Below are 15,918 nucleotides of genomic sequence, written 5' to 3'. Positions count from 1 at the left end.
TACAACTTCTGGATGTCTAATAAAGATTCAGACTTGTGTATCCGGCGGTAAGAAATGTGACGTTCGATTAAATGAGAAATGGAAGACAGATCCAACAACGAGTGAGTAAAGTGAAAAAAGGATGTAAGTTTCTAGAGAAACTGTGATGCTGTATCGGTGAGAGGGTATAGCAGGGTAAGTTAGTGGTATCAACGGAGTTGATAACGTAAATTGGCCACCGTAGAGAGTTCGAGTGACATTTCGAGCGTTAGCCCTTCGTCCAGTCGAACGACAAAACACTAGAAAGTCAACTTTTAGACTCTTTACGATGGCTAATTTACGTTATCAACTGAGTTGATAACGTAAATAAGCGAGTGAATAAAGGCTGGTTAAACTTTACTGATACAGAACACCACTAGATAAATAAACTCAAGCTTGATGAACTTTGTTGCTGTGGAAATTTTCCTCGTTGGAAAGACTAAGCCAGTGTCAGTACAATCAGTGTCATTCAGTAAGTTGATCAAGTTGTGAAAAAGATTGCTCCTACAACGCCAGACTAATAGATCCATATCCAACATACCAGAGACGGTATTTCTACTTTTAACGGCAGAAGGATTATTCATCATAAAGTCTTTATTTCATTTCGTCCAATGCTTTTTTTTAATGGAGTCATTAACATCAATAAAACAGCCAAAAAAACTGGAAAGTGCAATGAATTCACTACAGCCAGCCGAGTTGAATATGGGCTAAAGTCGACACTACGACTATAACATCATTTGTGAGGCGAGTGATTATTGAGTAACCTGACTCTGACATATAAAAGGAAGCTATGGGATTTTGATAAGGTTAACTGACTAATTTTTTTTTGTCGCCATGCATTTGTTCATTCTCTCATTTACGAGTCTGCACACTGTCCTATTTCATGCATCTGTTATATTGATTTAATTCCATAAATTTTAATGTTAATTTTGATTTACCCAGACATTTTAATAATTGTAGGAGCACTGTCTATGTCATTGGTGTTCTACGATGAGCAAGTGGTCCATTCAAAAAAGCCAATTCCTTTCTATACTGTATAGTTAAAATAGTCAATTCAAAAATATTTATTGTCTCCGCTACTATGATTGATCAATTTTCATGGAGATTAAGGCATACTCTTGAGGAACATCTTTTTCATTTTGATGCTGAGTGTTTCAAATGAGGGGTCAATATCACGTTCGATAGCTACTGTTGTTGTTGTTATAAAAACGGAACGTTTTTTTAAGAGATTGAATGAAATATCCCTTCTCTTCATTCACTATCATTTGTGTTTGTATTTATAGCAGCAAAATGCCTGTCATAAAATCATTCCTGAAGGGTTCATTTTAACAGAAGCCAGAAGCTCTGGATATTTCATATATTCGCAAAAAGCGAGTTGTCTAGGTAAATACCCTAATGGTACCTTGTCTGGAATGAGTTTGAATGATGGACAAAAATGTAGATTCCTTCACTATGACTACATTTGAGCATTATGATTTGAGAGAATATACACCGTATTCAAATACTTTTGCTAATAGCAAGCTTTCACTAACTGCGTTATAATACGAAGCCTGAAGGGAGATTTTCTGTCGGTTTATAGTATGTTACTGAGCTCTCTTTTTATTTTAATTTGTTCTGTTATTATACGAGGCTAAAGCCGTAGCTGTACATGTCAACAAGCCGTTTACTTTGTTGTAGTAAGTTTGGATTAAGCCATTCCCTCTCGATCTCTTGGTATGAAAAATTTTGCCTCAATAAAATGTTTCGTTGAAGATGTTATTGTAACTCACTCAAAAGTTTTTTTTAAAAGACGCTTTCCTTGTAATGCTTCAGTTTCAGCTCAGGAGATGCACATTTCATGTAATTCTAGATTGCAAACGCCTCATACTGCCAGCATAATACTAATCAAACTACACATATTATTATATACTCTCTACGTAAACACTGGCCAACCCATTTCCCCTTTGCAATGAAATCGTTGCACGTTCAACACGTGAGGTTACCACGGTAGTGATATTAATCCGCCTGAGGAAAATTTTTGGAGCATTAGTTCATTTCTTTTCCGTAATCAATTTAAATTGGAACTTATCAGTGATCGCAACCCACAATGAGGACGGAAATCCTGCGTTTGTTTATGTGAGCGTCAAGCTGTAAATGAACTTTCAGAACTCAGTTTCAAGTTCCTTCGTATTTACCTGTTTTATAGAGCAGAATCAAGCCTTTTACTCTGAAGTTCAGCTGAGCGACCGGTTACGATGAAGTGGTCGGCGATTTACCGAATGACACTCTCCTTGATTTACAGGTAACATTTTACGACAGCGGAAGTGTCTCCGAAAGAAACTAATTTCTGTCCAAAGTTTCATTGAGGTATATAAAAGGGTCCGAACAAAAATTTATTTGGCTCACATTAAAGCCGGGCTAAGCTTCCTTTTTACTTCTTAATCTGAATCATCGAGAGGTTGGACAACTGTTGGCTCACTTCATTGATGGTTCGCGATTGACCCCATCGATGGCCTCTAAATATGGCTAAGCATGGTTATGGCGATGTGAACATTTAAACAGGAAGCGTCGCCACGTGCAGCATGTTTGCTTGTTGTATGTATAATCATTTGCATCTTTGAGACATTGTGTTGTAGAAAATGATGAGATTTTTAATCATGAAAAAATTAAAGTTATGTGATCGTAAGGAAGTGGTTTTCTCGGGATGATAGTGTCGCTTTAAGTAGTGGAGAGCCATAACTGAAATAACTCAAAGAAAAGCCTCTTATGCTTTGAATGGCTACTCAACCGCAGATAAAGACTCAGACATATTTTGGCTCTAATTATGCTCGGCTCTAGGCGAGCTCAACGAGTACTCGCTCTCTACTTAACAAATACGTCCCAAGTTTCCGTGCGTCTCTGCAGTTACGGATCACAGACGACAAAATGTAGTAACACTTAGGCTTTTACGTACCAACTGAAATTTTTCTTTGATCGACCACTGAGCAGACTCAACAACATGGAATCTATTTTTTTTATCGTGTGGAGGCTCGAACCGTCATTAATTAATGAGAGCTAGGCGATCTCCGTAACCTTGACGCGGGCGGGAAGAAGCCATTGAATAATTTTTTTTGCTTCTTAAAACCTCAGAAAAGATTCTATCAAGTAAAATTACTTTTACTCACAACGCCTAAAAATAACCAGGCTTAAACGGAATGCGATTGCATGACCGCCACGCAATTCCCCTCCTTAACTGATTAGCCAACTTTATTCCAGCACTGAAATATAAGATTATCACATATTCCTTTCCACATATTCATCCCTCTCAGTTATAAAGAATCAGACTTTTGCCAATTTTTAAATGGCTCGATGGATTAGTTGGCCAGGGAGAGTTACGGCGCCGATAAAGGGACTCAGAGTCATGTGTTCAAGTCTTTTACAGCAAGCCTGAACCTCAGGGGTACCAACTTGACCTTCAAATTTGGGAATTTCTTCATACTTTTTAAATATTTCAGTTAATTAGCAATAAACGTGAAGTCAGTAATTGCAACTCCTTAACCAGAAGTGAACCGAAAACTTTTAATTCTGCCTGAAAGCTTGCTTTGCTGCTAATTCAGCTCGATATTTTTCGAACTCTCAAATCCACTGAGCTTACTATAGATAGAAAAAAAAAGGCTGAAGCTTTTGATCGCAATTAAAATTCGCCATTTCGTTTTATTCTTGGTTGTCGACTAACTCCTGCTGTGTTATTCCTGACCCTCACCAAGAAGAAATGTCTCCTATGAATAGAAAGAGAACTAAGCATGAAAAAGTGCAAGATCTCATGCTTTAATTTGATATCAACTGTACATTATAAAAAGTTAATGACGAGGACATTTCCAAGAATATTGCCTCCAGATAGCAAGAAAAATGATACCCTTGAATTAGTGGATGGATGAGAGATAAAAAAAGAAAAGGTCGCTCTGTCGTAAGCTTTCCAATTTTGGTGCTATAATACTTCTGAAATAAATGTACGTTTGGAGAACTTGATGTTCTCAGAGTAAATATGATAAAACTATTAACAGTTGCTGTAATTAATTTCTCAACTAATGTTTGAATAACATCCCGACAAAATGACATTCTGGTTCAAGTATGAGATCCTTTCAATAAGCGCGTCTTTCTGCACCTTCAAAACTCCGTACATAATACTTTGACTGCTAATAGCGCCTGCTGCAGAGGCTTTTTCCTATAACTCATCACTCTGAACTCAGTGATGAACATATTTATATTTACCTGTTGTTGACCGAGTAGAAACTTTCAAGACAATTGATGCTTTCGTAGTGTCCTCATACTCACACTTCCACTGGCAGCTGTAATTCCCTTCATCAACCTTAGTGACGTTAAAAATATTCAGGATAAATTCCTGCTTGCATTTGCTGTGTGTGTGTTTCACTACTATTTTGTACTTCTTACTGCTTGCCAAGGGAACGTGATCATTGTTTTTATACCAATGCAGCTCATCTGGGCAGCCAGTCTCGTCGCTGTCAACTAAACATGTTAGGCTTACGTTGGAAAATTTGTTTGCAGAGACCATAGATGTTGAAGTGGTGGGGGGCTGTGGTAGAGGACCTGTGTTTCCGCGATAAAAAAGTTTAAAACCATGATAACTCATTAACAATAATTAAGGGGCTTTGGTAACCTTTTGATTTGTTGGGAGTGCTTTTTCGTTATGAATTATTCTGAGGCAATCATATCTTATAGACAACAGTGGCTAGCAACAGTGGATAATTTAAGGAAATTTTTCGTCTCAGTGTTTACCAACAGATATCAAAATTTTTTAAACATGAACGTTCTTGCATTTTGAGAATGCCCGCTCTTACTTGAAGCAGCCTGCAGCCTGCCCCTATCATTGAATGTTACAATATGAGTGGATTTACCTGTGTGTGAATACCACCATTCATTCATAAAGCATAAAAGTGTGTAATAGCAACTCTGATAGTCAAAAGCTACATATCAAAAAAAATGAAACGGTCCTTAAATCATGCCTACACTCGTGGTTTTGAAGCCTCTATGTTGGACAAAAGTGATTGAAATGACTACTTACAAATGAATATTAGTTGTACCATATAGGATTTATTGCTGGACCAGCCTTGAATACTATCCACTACACTACAGGTATAGAATCCTTCGTGTTCCTCGCTTCCTGATGGGAAACGAAGGACACTACGAATCGCTTCTTCTTCATTGACCCGTATCTTCTCCAGAGATTGATAAATGCCTTTGGTTCCGTTCATCAACGGTAAACGCACTCTATTAGTATTTGGCAACTTATCCTTGTACCAGTTGACAACAGCAGGTAGAGGCCAAGCCGAGAAAACGCATTCCAGTTCATTTTTTTTGTCTTTTGATATAATATTTGGGGAACTACTTCCCCAAAGAAGATTAACAGCACCTGGATATAAAAAGGATATTACTTCACCTGAGGTGTCAACACTTGCCTAATGAATTCTCAAGAAATTGAAATCGGGTTGGTAGTTTAACATGTGACTAGCAATCGACAAAGCTGCTTTCTTTTCCCCAAAACGAACCCCATTTCAAGCCATGTCCATAACTCTAGGCTTCTGAGACACTTGGCTAAATGTAAAGATGCACTATTTAGTTCAAACGAACAGCAAAGGTGGTTAAACATTTGCAGGCATAACTTACAGTTCTTTTTTTTAATGAGAGTCGAACAACGATAAATACAAATGAGACAGGAACAAGGCCCCAGTGGGGGCTGAGAGCAGTTTCAGCCAAGTCAAATAAATGAGGAGCTGCTTACGTGTAAAATGTACAGCGGTGCACTGGCAGATATACTTCCCATTCTTTGATTTCCCCTTTTCTTGTAAGACCAAATCCAATAAGCCCTTGCTTTCACCAATTTGCTGTTTTGCTTGCTGCCAGGTGTGGATGTTTCCCTTTCTTCTCACGTTGATGGCACAGTTGGGTGGTATCTTGAGACCTGGATTTACTGTGATATTCTTTGTGATTTGGCAACTGGCTGACTCTGAACAGGAAGCCTTTACTTCGCATTTCGAGCTAGGCGCAGATGACACATCTGATTCACAGAACAATAGAAAAATGAGTTTGTAATCTCTTTCAAACGAATGGATGACTTACAGCCCAATCTCTATGTGGGGGAGGAAAAGAGGATAGAGGAGTGGGGAGGAAGGGAGGTTAAAAGGGTGAAAAGGATAGTTGACACATAAACTAAAAATCTATCGAAAATCGTTTTTCGAAAATGCAAAATCGTGCCCCCTAAGTTAAGAGTGAAATTAAGCAACAGCAACATGAAACTGAAGAATTAAGAACCTAAGTGAAAAGTGCTTCTCCTTGCGATGAAAGTCAACAATGCTTTACAAGATAATACTTTTCTCTACATTTCACAAAGAGCAGCATTTGAAATTTTACTGACTATGATCCACTGAACACGCACGTTTTGAGATTCTTCTTAGAAGTTTTTTAGGAAACCCCCTATATGTGTACATTCCTCTTTGAAAATAAAAAGCGCAATTTTTAATAGGCAAAACAAAAACAAACCAAAAAATAAATACATGAATAAAACAAACTGAATAAAATTTTCGTAATCGATGCTTGGGTAAACGTATCTCTTATTTCGATAATTCGATATGCGCAAGAAGATTTTGGATCAATTAAATTACAATGCAGCTTTGATACAAACTGCGCTTTTTATGCTTTTGCAAATGACTGATTTATTGTAATATAGCCGTTCACTCCACGATCAAATTGACACAAGGAATCCAGAAATTGCACCGTTAGGTCAGATAAAAGGGTCTACATTTATCTCTCTGGCTATGGTCATGAAATCAACATCTATAAGAATTGTCTGAGGCAATTGCGCAAGAATACAGCAAAAGTGGAGATGGAGAGCCACACATTTCTTAGGCGCTCGGAAACAGTAAAGGGGGACATTACACTTTGCCGAATCTGACCCCACAACTTGAAAATGACGAAGGTTGCGAGATCTCTAACTGGCACTTATTCACAATTACCAGACCCTTTTCAGATTAAATTTGGTATGAGTAACAGAGTTTCCATGCTGAAAACAATTTTACTCCTTGATAGAGATTGGAACACAACTCTTTATTAAGGTCGACAAGATTTTCACGTTAAATTGAACGAAAAAGTAAAAGAATATTTCCTCGAAAAATTATTTTATCAAGTGATACGTCTTAGAACTGCTAAGCGTACAAAGAAACACGTGAAGAAAAGGAACTGCTAGATAAATAAACAGAACAATTTTAGTTGTTCAATCAATCTCCTTACCTTGAAACAAAGTAAATGACAAAACCAACAGCAAAGAGACTTTTCTCGACATGAACCTCACGTCTTGTTCGAAACACTGATTCTTCATGCTTCTACAGCGTGGTTTGGCGCGCCTACACTTCACGTCTAAAATCTGATGAATTTATACCCCCCCACACTTTTTCAGAATTATGATTTAATTTTCTTTAAAACAAAACTTATTTGTTCAAGCACCATAGGTACCTATTGAGTTCCGCCCCTTTTTACGTCAGGGAGGGGATTTACCCCGGATTAAGAAAGCGTCTGTTCAACCAGGTTTAAGAAGACGAGTAAGAAGCTTAAGGAATGAAAAGAAAACGATCCATCATGACTGGGAATTGATTTTCGATATCTATTGCTTTGCTGACGTCTTTGATGCAATAATGAAAATACTCGAGAATTTTCAGTAGGAACAGCGAAACAATAGCATAACAATATGCATCACAACAGATATAGGAGCTTTATTAAAACAGGATATATTTATGCAGATGAAAAGCAATTAGCCCACTTTGGAGAAGCTTTGTTTAGAAAGGCGGGGTAATGAAAAGGAGTTATAAATTACAAAAAAGGTGGGTGCGTGTTGATTTTTTTCTATTATCATTCATCAAAAAGCTGATCATAGGAAAAACAATACTTTTTTTTTTGTGCCCGCGTAGCTGGTGGTTTTGTGTGCGCTTTGGAGGGCTGCGCGGCGGAACCGCAAAGACGAACGACGAAGCCGCTAAAGACCCCGCTCATATTCACGCTCCACCGCCCATCTCTTCGTCCAGCGCTCAAAGTATCGCTAGCTAGACAGGCAAGATATAATAAGTCGGAAACAAAAATGATCTTTGTCGCGTAAGATACTTGCAAACCTGTGGGCACAAAACGTTCATCGTTCTCTGCAATGTAACTTCATCCAAATACAGGTGTAAAGATGGCCAAACATTTATTTGGTATCGATCTGGCCACTTCTTATTTCACGAAACCCGAAAACAAAAATGGAAAAACAGAATAATAATTATAATAATATTAATAATAAAAATTTCTAGTTATGTGCATTTTGATTCGTTCGAAGTAATTCGCACATTTGACTCCATTATAAGGAAATCCTAGTACAGCTATTGAGCGTAACGTACATTTTAAGTTGAAAATCCCTGTAGGTTTGGTACAAACATGCGACCTTTATCTTCATTTAGAATGCATATTTTCTTCCCTAAATTAACTAGGCCTACTCCTTAAAGAAAATATGAAACAAGAACGACCAAATCACTGGAAAATAGAAAGGGGGGAAATTTTAATTGAAAGTGGAGCTCGGGTCACTTTCTAAGTCTGATGAAATGGCTCGTGGCTCAAACTTTAGTCACGGTTAATTATTACCATTAACATAAGTTACTAACTACTTGCAGAGTGTTTGATGTCCAATTCTGCAAAACCGCGGCAGGGGGCTATGTTGCTTAATTTTGCGTGGTTCTTTTTCATAAAAGCGTGTGGGTTTCCTTTTCTTTTTCTTAATTACCGCAACATCCGTTAAAGGGGTTGTTATCAGTCCAACGTGGGTCATCTACGTCATTGGCACTTAGAGTGTCTCTCATCACCCAGTAACTGATAGGAAACAGGGGCAAGTAGCAATGGCTCACTTACAGCGTGAACTTAGGAGAAACAACTTTTTAAGTTTCATTTCGTTTATAGATATCGTTTCGAAAGATAATGAAGGATTATTGGCGATATGTTCGCCCTTATGAAATTAAAACTTCATCATTCCTTAAACCCATTAACAGTCAATCCGCTTTGGGAAAGAGAGAACTCGTGGCATAGGGCCAAGTGGGTGATAAACAAAAGAGAATTGAAATGTACAGTAAGCGAGGGGCCTGTATATGCTCGTCGATAGATGATCCTATTTTATCTTTATCAGCATAAGAAACACTAGGATTGAAGCACACTCCTGAGTAGCGTTTAAATTTAGCTTACTCTCACTTGGAAGTTAGAGCTACAATAGGAAGTCTATTTATGAATCGATAACAAAGAACATCAGTGTTACAGATTGATAAGCTTCTGTGACGCGCAAAGCAGATGAAGCTCAGACTAAATAGAAACCTCAAAGCTGGTCTTAAGCAGGCACTGCTAATTATTGAGGTCATATGTGGCAATTTCGCAACCTGTTTTGAAATATTTATGTGACGATGACTTTGGTTAAAAAAAGAAACACTTTTCTGTTGGGTAAACAACCGCCCACTAGACAGGAACTTGGAACGCTAAGTGGAAAAGAGTGGTCGGACTCTACTATTGTTCAAAGGCACACTCTTCCGTTGTAACTGAGACTTCCTTCTTTGTTGCCGACCAACGTAAGGCCACCCAAGCACGTGCTTGAAGGATACAGAGGACGTTTTTGAGCTGTCAGAATAATTCATAATTGTTTTTTAACATCACACGACGATGGCATGATAGTTGAGTAACTCACATACACACATTTCTTGCCCTCGAAAGCAGAATTCTTATGTCCAAAAAGACGTCCGCCGTGTAGGAGATAGACGTTCCCGACCTAGTTTTAATTTAACAAAATGTATGTTATCTTTTGGCAGATGAAGGTAATCTAAGTTTAAACGACTAAGTTAATTTGACTTTGAGAAAACAAACCTCAATGGTAAACTGCTGAATTCTCTCGTTTCTTTTAAGTTTGACCCACTTATCGTAAATGACCCATCGTGACTGATATGTGGAAAATTGTTGCGAACAGAAACTGAATTTAAAAAAAGAGAGATATTAAATCGTACAATCCCATGGGGATTGGCTAAGCGGGAACATTTTGCTGAATATCCCACATTTATTTCTTTATTATTTTATATGATTAAATCGCTCTTGAAGTATATGAGTGATAGAAATGTCGAGCTATTTGTTGGATATTTCATTCCTAGATTCACTTATTTTCTTCTATAAAAGTATACTTTGGATACTCAACTATCAACTATTTTCGTACTTTAAACTGGTCATAAGAACCTTTCGAAAAATCTGCGAAAGGAAAAATCATTCCATCTCGGAAAAGACAAAGAAGTTTCTTTGTCACGCGGGGGTGGGCGGATGAATTTCATGTGATGGGCCATAGGAAGAGGTTTCACCTTAAAGGGCAGCCTTAAACACGCAATGCTTTTATTCATTATGCAACTCTGCCGGTGTCCACCACTTAGGATTTGTTCCCACGATGCATGAAAGGTAGTCGAACTCCAAATAATAGGAATCACCAAATCGTTGTACCAGCGCCTCACTAACAATGGCGTTCTTCGATTTAGAGAGCACCATTTCAATACCATGTAAACCACGAGAGCCTGATCCTTCGTTACTACTGCCCCAGTTTTATGGAACAGGTTACCCTAAAGCGTCAGATCAACAAAAGATCAAGAAATATTAAATGTGAAATTAGACGATTTTGCATCTTAAGACCTTTTGCTCGTAAACAGATGTGAGTTGCAGTGAATGACAGAACATCCAATTATCCCCACCAAAAGGGCCGGTTAAGATTTTTTTTTAATTTTAAGGTTGGTTTAGTTCTAAACACCTTTTTGCGTCGGCCTATATGCAAGTGTGTCTCTTACATGAGCTCCTGTCGAGAAAACGAATTGGAGCTGACCTACTAAGAGGAAAACGAAAGACCCTTTTGACAGTCATGCTGAAATTTTGACACTTTTGACGCATGGAAGAATTAAGATAAAATTTACGTTAGATTGAAACTGATAGCTGTTAAGCTACATGATGACCAAAGTAACTTGAATTCAGCAAAAAAGCCACCATTTTTTTACTTTTTTACATTTTTTTATTGGTTTATACAATTCAAATTTCACCAAAACTACGTCCTGCTAGACCATTCTTCTTGGTGAAATAAAAAACGTCGAGGAAACCGTAGGAGGATTCTCAAAATAGCCATTTGTTTTTAATGTATCAAAAAAACAATGCCATTTGGAATAAAAGAGGCAAAAACAAAACAAACAACGCTTCCCGTCTCTAATGGGGAACATGCCGCGCTGATTAAGCTTTCAACTAGAAACAAAGAGCACAAGTTTACTTTGGCAAGGCTAACTTGTTAAGTAAGACCGTCTTAGTGGTGTTCAAGAACAACACCATGCATGTTCATGAATCCAACATTTTGTTTTGATTTTCCCAGAGACTGTTATTGTAAAACTCTCTGTGCTCAAAGAACTTCATTATTTCAATGTTTATAGAGCTGTCTTTCGCTTATTTTTATTCTCAAAGTCATTCATACATCGCGCCGAATGCCTATTGTTCTCGCAAAAAAAATATGGATCTGTTGTATTCGCAGCGAAGCGTAATCTGGATCTCTAAGATGGTGACCTTATGATTATCATGACAAGCCGGTTCAGGAATAATAAACATTTCTGTAAGGCAGAGCTTTCTTCTGTGGAGACATCAGTCATTCTATTTCCTTTCCATTTCAGTTGTTTTTTTTAGCCAAAAGAACTCACCGGGAAAATATTCATTTTAAAATATCACTGGTAGAGACATTCACTTAAACAGAGGTGCCTTAGCATCGTCTTACTTACAGCTGCGTCTGTGACAATTGACTGTTGAGTTGAAAGATTCCATGCTAATCAACACGCCTAAATGTACGGAGTAAATCAACCATGGAAGGACATTTTTTTTTTTTGAGCAACGCAGCTGTCATGATTTGGGCCAAATGTAGTAGCTTCTTACAGTGCCCATCCTTTCGGTTGAGTGAAATTTACTCAAAGACGAAGCTACATAATAGGGTGATTATTTGAGATCTCTTCTTTTATTCTCGTTTAACAAACACAAAGCAGATCAAATGGGGTTCTTCCGACCCTAACTAAGCCGACAAACTGCACGTTCTTACGTTTTTCTTTTGTCTGATTTTTTCTTCTGGGCGGTTTCGAAAAAGGAAGTGACGTGTAAGGTTGGACAAGTTATTAAATAACACGAACCATCTTATCGGCCCAAGTGCCTAAAACAAAGAAAACATTGAATCATTTGAATTCTTATTGACAACCTCTTCCTATGGGCTACCTTCTTCAAGTTCCTTGACCTTGCGGGCTGGCCACTTTGGCTAATTCGCGGTAAGTGTAAGCCATTATTATTCTGGTATATCTACCGAGTATAGGATACTTATACCAGTTTTTGGCATAGTCACACTCGTCATATGATGTTCAAAACACATTAATATCAGAACATCAAAAGGCTACCTTTAGTGGCTGCAGTTTCAAATAAAACCAATTGGTGCTCCAGCTTTTCGGCCTTAAAAAGTATTGTCTATTTATCACCTGAATTTTTTGTTGTATCTGGGGTTTACCTCTTTGAAAACTCGATGTGTCAGCCAAGATTCTTTCCCTCCTAAATTATTTCCAAGAATAGGAAAATTATTGGTGATGCCGAAAAATATTTCTTACGTGTGCTTATAGGATCCACCAAAAAAAATACAACAAGAATTCAAGGAGAATATCCGTTTCTTACTTAGTCCAGGAATTACTACTTTGCAGGTGTTTCAATCCGAATATGATGTAGTCAAATGATTAGGTTAAAAGGGTAAATATTTATTACAGGCTCGAACTTAGCGTCTTAAGTACAAGTCATAAAAAAGAGAAAAAAATACTCGAATGTGGTTGCAACATCAATCTTTTATATAAATATCTTGAAAGTAGGTCTCCTTTGATATGAACAATCGTCAAATGTAAAATAGCGATAACATTAATATAAAAATCATCACATACGATGATGATTACAATAAAGATAAAAATACTGATCACCTTAACCATCGATCATAGGCTAGTTGTAGAAATCAAGTCTACTTGTATTTATATTTATGTGTACCTCAGGTGAGTGTATTTGCATTGTTGCTCATTGCTTGGATCGTTAGTTGTTTTTAAGAATAACGTGCCATCTTTCCTTGCAGCAAGGCACTTCGAGTTATAAGTATATGTAAAACTGTTTTTGGATCGAATTCTAGATTCTTTAAAAACGAAGTCATCAGAAATGTTGTCGTGACAGCCATTCTGCTGCTTCTGTGGATGCAACCAGAATAAGAAATGAGCCAATTTCTAGCAGATATGTCCCTGCCTTATCCCTAACAAACTACGAACAAATCTTAATTCAGAAAAATTGTTGTAAAAAAAAAACAAAACAAAAAACCCCCCAAAAAACCACATGTACCCCACATGCAGAGACTGGCGTGCATTCGATGGGTTTCAATTAATTTAAGGATCAAACAGAGAAGTTCTCTGGGAAGAGAACGTCCCAGTGGGGTAGGAAATCTGCTGTTTACAATACGTTATCCAGGGACAAGAAAGTATCTTTATTTTTTAAAATGAAACCAAGCAGTTTACGCATCATTAAAAGTTGGTCAAACTAATTAAGGTTAATTTTGAAAATCCGTTTCTTACTTAGTCCAGGAATCCCTACTTTGCAGGTGTTTCAATCCGAATATGATGTAGTCAAATGAATAAGCATCGCTCACCTCAAAAATGATATTGCTCATAGTGACGACCCTCAGCGCATACTTAACTTTGCTGTTTGTTGAAAATTGAATGCATTTTCCTCTTTTCATGCCCGACGAGTTCTTGATCGTGACGATAGTAAATCCTTGAAAGAAAGTACAATCATTTCGTCAGCAAGCTCGTGTCTTGGATAACATCATTCCCCTACATCTAGGCAGTACGGAAAGCTGTAAAACACTAGAACAAAATTTTCTTCCGAATCGGCATTCTTAATCTCCACGGTATCAACGAGCGCTTTTCATATAACTAATTTATTCTTGTTTTTTCGACACCATATTCTCACCAATAGGGCAGCTCGATATTCTGCACATAAACCCACATACAATCCACAATTCCTCCGATCACCCTGACGAAGGGCTAACGCTCGAAACGTCAGTCTTTAAACTCTTTAGGGTGGCTAATTTATATTTTCAATTCAGTTGTTAACACTAGATTACCAGGGTCCTGAAGTAGTCTTGTTGGACTCCTTTATTTGAAACAATTAATCAAGAAAACCTGTAGTTATTTCATGCACTACCGCTTTAGGACCTTACGAGCTCCCCTTTCAATGTTGAAAGTAGATATCTCGAAACGAGTTGTGTAAGTTTGAATTTTAGCATTCAAGCAGAGACAATGACATATTTTTTCAGTGACGTAAAGGTGACAAAAATGTTTAAGGAAGCTGCTTAAAAGTATGGGCTGTTGAGAGAACCGTTTCAGATTTATTTCAACCTATAAGCCGATTCGTTATAAACGAATTTTAGAATTTCAAGTCTCAGTTATGTTTAAGTCAGTCTCAGGTGATCAGCGTATACTCACTTGTTGCCGGATCTGTTGTATAGGCACCATCAATGCTGACTTTTGTTCTGATCGTGCTGCCCGAATAACTTCCAATCTTCATTAAACAGCGATTAGTTTTTATCCAGCCACAGAAAGCTGACCTGATGTGTCTATTCTTGCCCTGTGCTGATTCGCTGAATTGAACAAGCTCCAAAGAGCACATAACAGAAATCTAAAGGAAGAACAGAATATTCGTATTTCGCTGTCTCTCAACATGTAGTGCAATTTCAAAAAAATACTATAAAAAAGTATTTTTTTCTTAAAACTCCTCAATTAGAGGCAGTATTCGCTGAGGGCCATTGATGGATTCCGTTCTAAATAGAATCGTATATATCTTGACCAACGGCTAAGGTAGAATAGGACGTAGTTGTTACCACTGTAAAAGTTAAGCCAACCATTACTGGCCAGGCTAAAGAGCCATGCCAAGCATCATCAATATAAACTGACGGAGATCATTAGTAGATGATATCAAAGAATCTTCGAAAAACATAGTACCGTAGCTTAAGTCTGGAGCCACGATAACAATAATGAAACAGCTAAGCTACTTACAAGAAAAATACTCTTGCAATCCATTTAGACAACCTTGTTTCCACTGCTTCTCAAATAAATCAAGTATTTTTTAATGAAATTTCCATAGAACAAGGGTCTTATTTATACCATTTCAAGGGCAGGATTTTTTTAACGTGCCAACGTAAGAGTAGGATAGTTTGTTTTTGTTTTGAATTCTTGTTATTGTATACGGAACTCGCAATTCAACCCACTGTTGTAGGGTGGATTGCGGTAACAGAAGCAAATGTTATTTCAACCTCTCTGAACGGAAATTTTGTACGATCTCTAAAAAATTTTGTCGTTGCAGAAATAACCATGTGTTCTTCTTCGTTCATAATTGGTCTAAATATAGCCAGTTTATCAAGAGGTTTCGGCAAGAACTTTGCCAACAAATACAAACCGAATCAACGATAATTATGCAATTTCATTGAGTCCAGGTAAGGCCTGAGCTGTAAGCAACAGTTCCCCCTTAAGGATCTGGCTGCAATTAGCGACCTGTATTTTTATAGATGATATCATGAGAATATGCCACCAAAGAGAATTCATAACATGTGAACCCTGGGTTAGCTGTTAAGATTGCGTCACTTGAACTCAACAGGGTTGTAGTAAAGGAATTATAAAATTATGCGAGGAGAAGGGAAATTTGAAAGGCTATTTTTCTGTATTTCAGTGCGTTGTAATTTTCGATCGATTGCGGTTGAAGTCAAAAGACAAATAAACCGCAGGTAACAGGTGCTTTTCAACGTCCAAACGT

At 37.6% G+C, this 15,918-nt stretch overlaps 2 protein-coding genes across 2 annotated transcripts; both read right to left on the bottom strand.

Moving 5' to 3' along the window:
* Window positions 1-2,694: 2,694 nt before the first annotated feature.
* LOC131782119 (uncharacterized) lies at window positions 2,695-7,417 on the bottom strand. Its single transcript, XM_059098831.2, has 5 exons — window positions 7,282-7,417; window positions 5,777-6,052; window positions 5,060-5,407; window positions 4,249-4,584; window positions 2,695-3,755 (listed from the first exon to the last, which is right to left on the bottom strand). Exons 1-5 carry the CDS (start codon window positions 7,367-7,369, stop codon window positions 3,736-3,738), a joined length of 1,068 nt encoding a protein of 355 aa, XP_058954814.2. The 5' UTR covers window positions 7,370-7,417; the 3' UTR covers window positions 2,695-3,735.
* A 5,686-nt stretch (window positions 7,418-13,103) lies between these two features.
* LOC131782086 (uncharacterized) lies at window positions 13,104-15,217 on the bottom strand. The gene is made up of 4 exons (XM_059098801.2): window positions 15,165-15,217; window positions 14,595-14,787; window positions 13,757-13,881; window positions 13,104-13,304 (listed from the first exon to the last, which is right to left on the bottom strand). The coding sequence occupies exons 1-4, from the start codon at window positions 15,186-15,188 to the stop codon at window positions 13,104-13,106; spliced, it is 543 nt and encodes a 180-aa protein (XP_058954784.2). The 5' UTR covers window positions 15,189-15,217.
* Between the last annotated feature and the right edge of the window lie 701 nt (window positions 15,218-15,918).

Source organism: Pocillopora verrucosa, chromosome 10 (assembly GCF_036669915.1).
Source record: "Pocillopora verrucosa isolate sample1 chromosome 10, ASM3666991v2, whole genome shotgun sequence".
NCBI classification, from domain to species: domain Eukaryota; kingdom Metazoa; phylum Cnidaria; class Anthozoa; order Scleractinia; family Pocilloporidae; genus Pocillopora; species Pocillopora verrucosa.
Note: the sequence above shows the minus strand (reverse complement) of the source record. Positions and strands in the feature narration are given on the sequence as shown.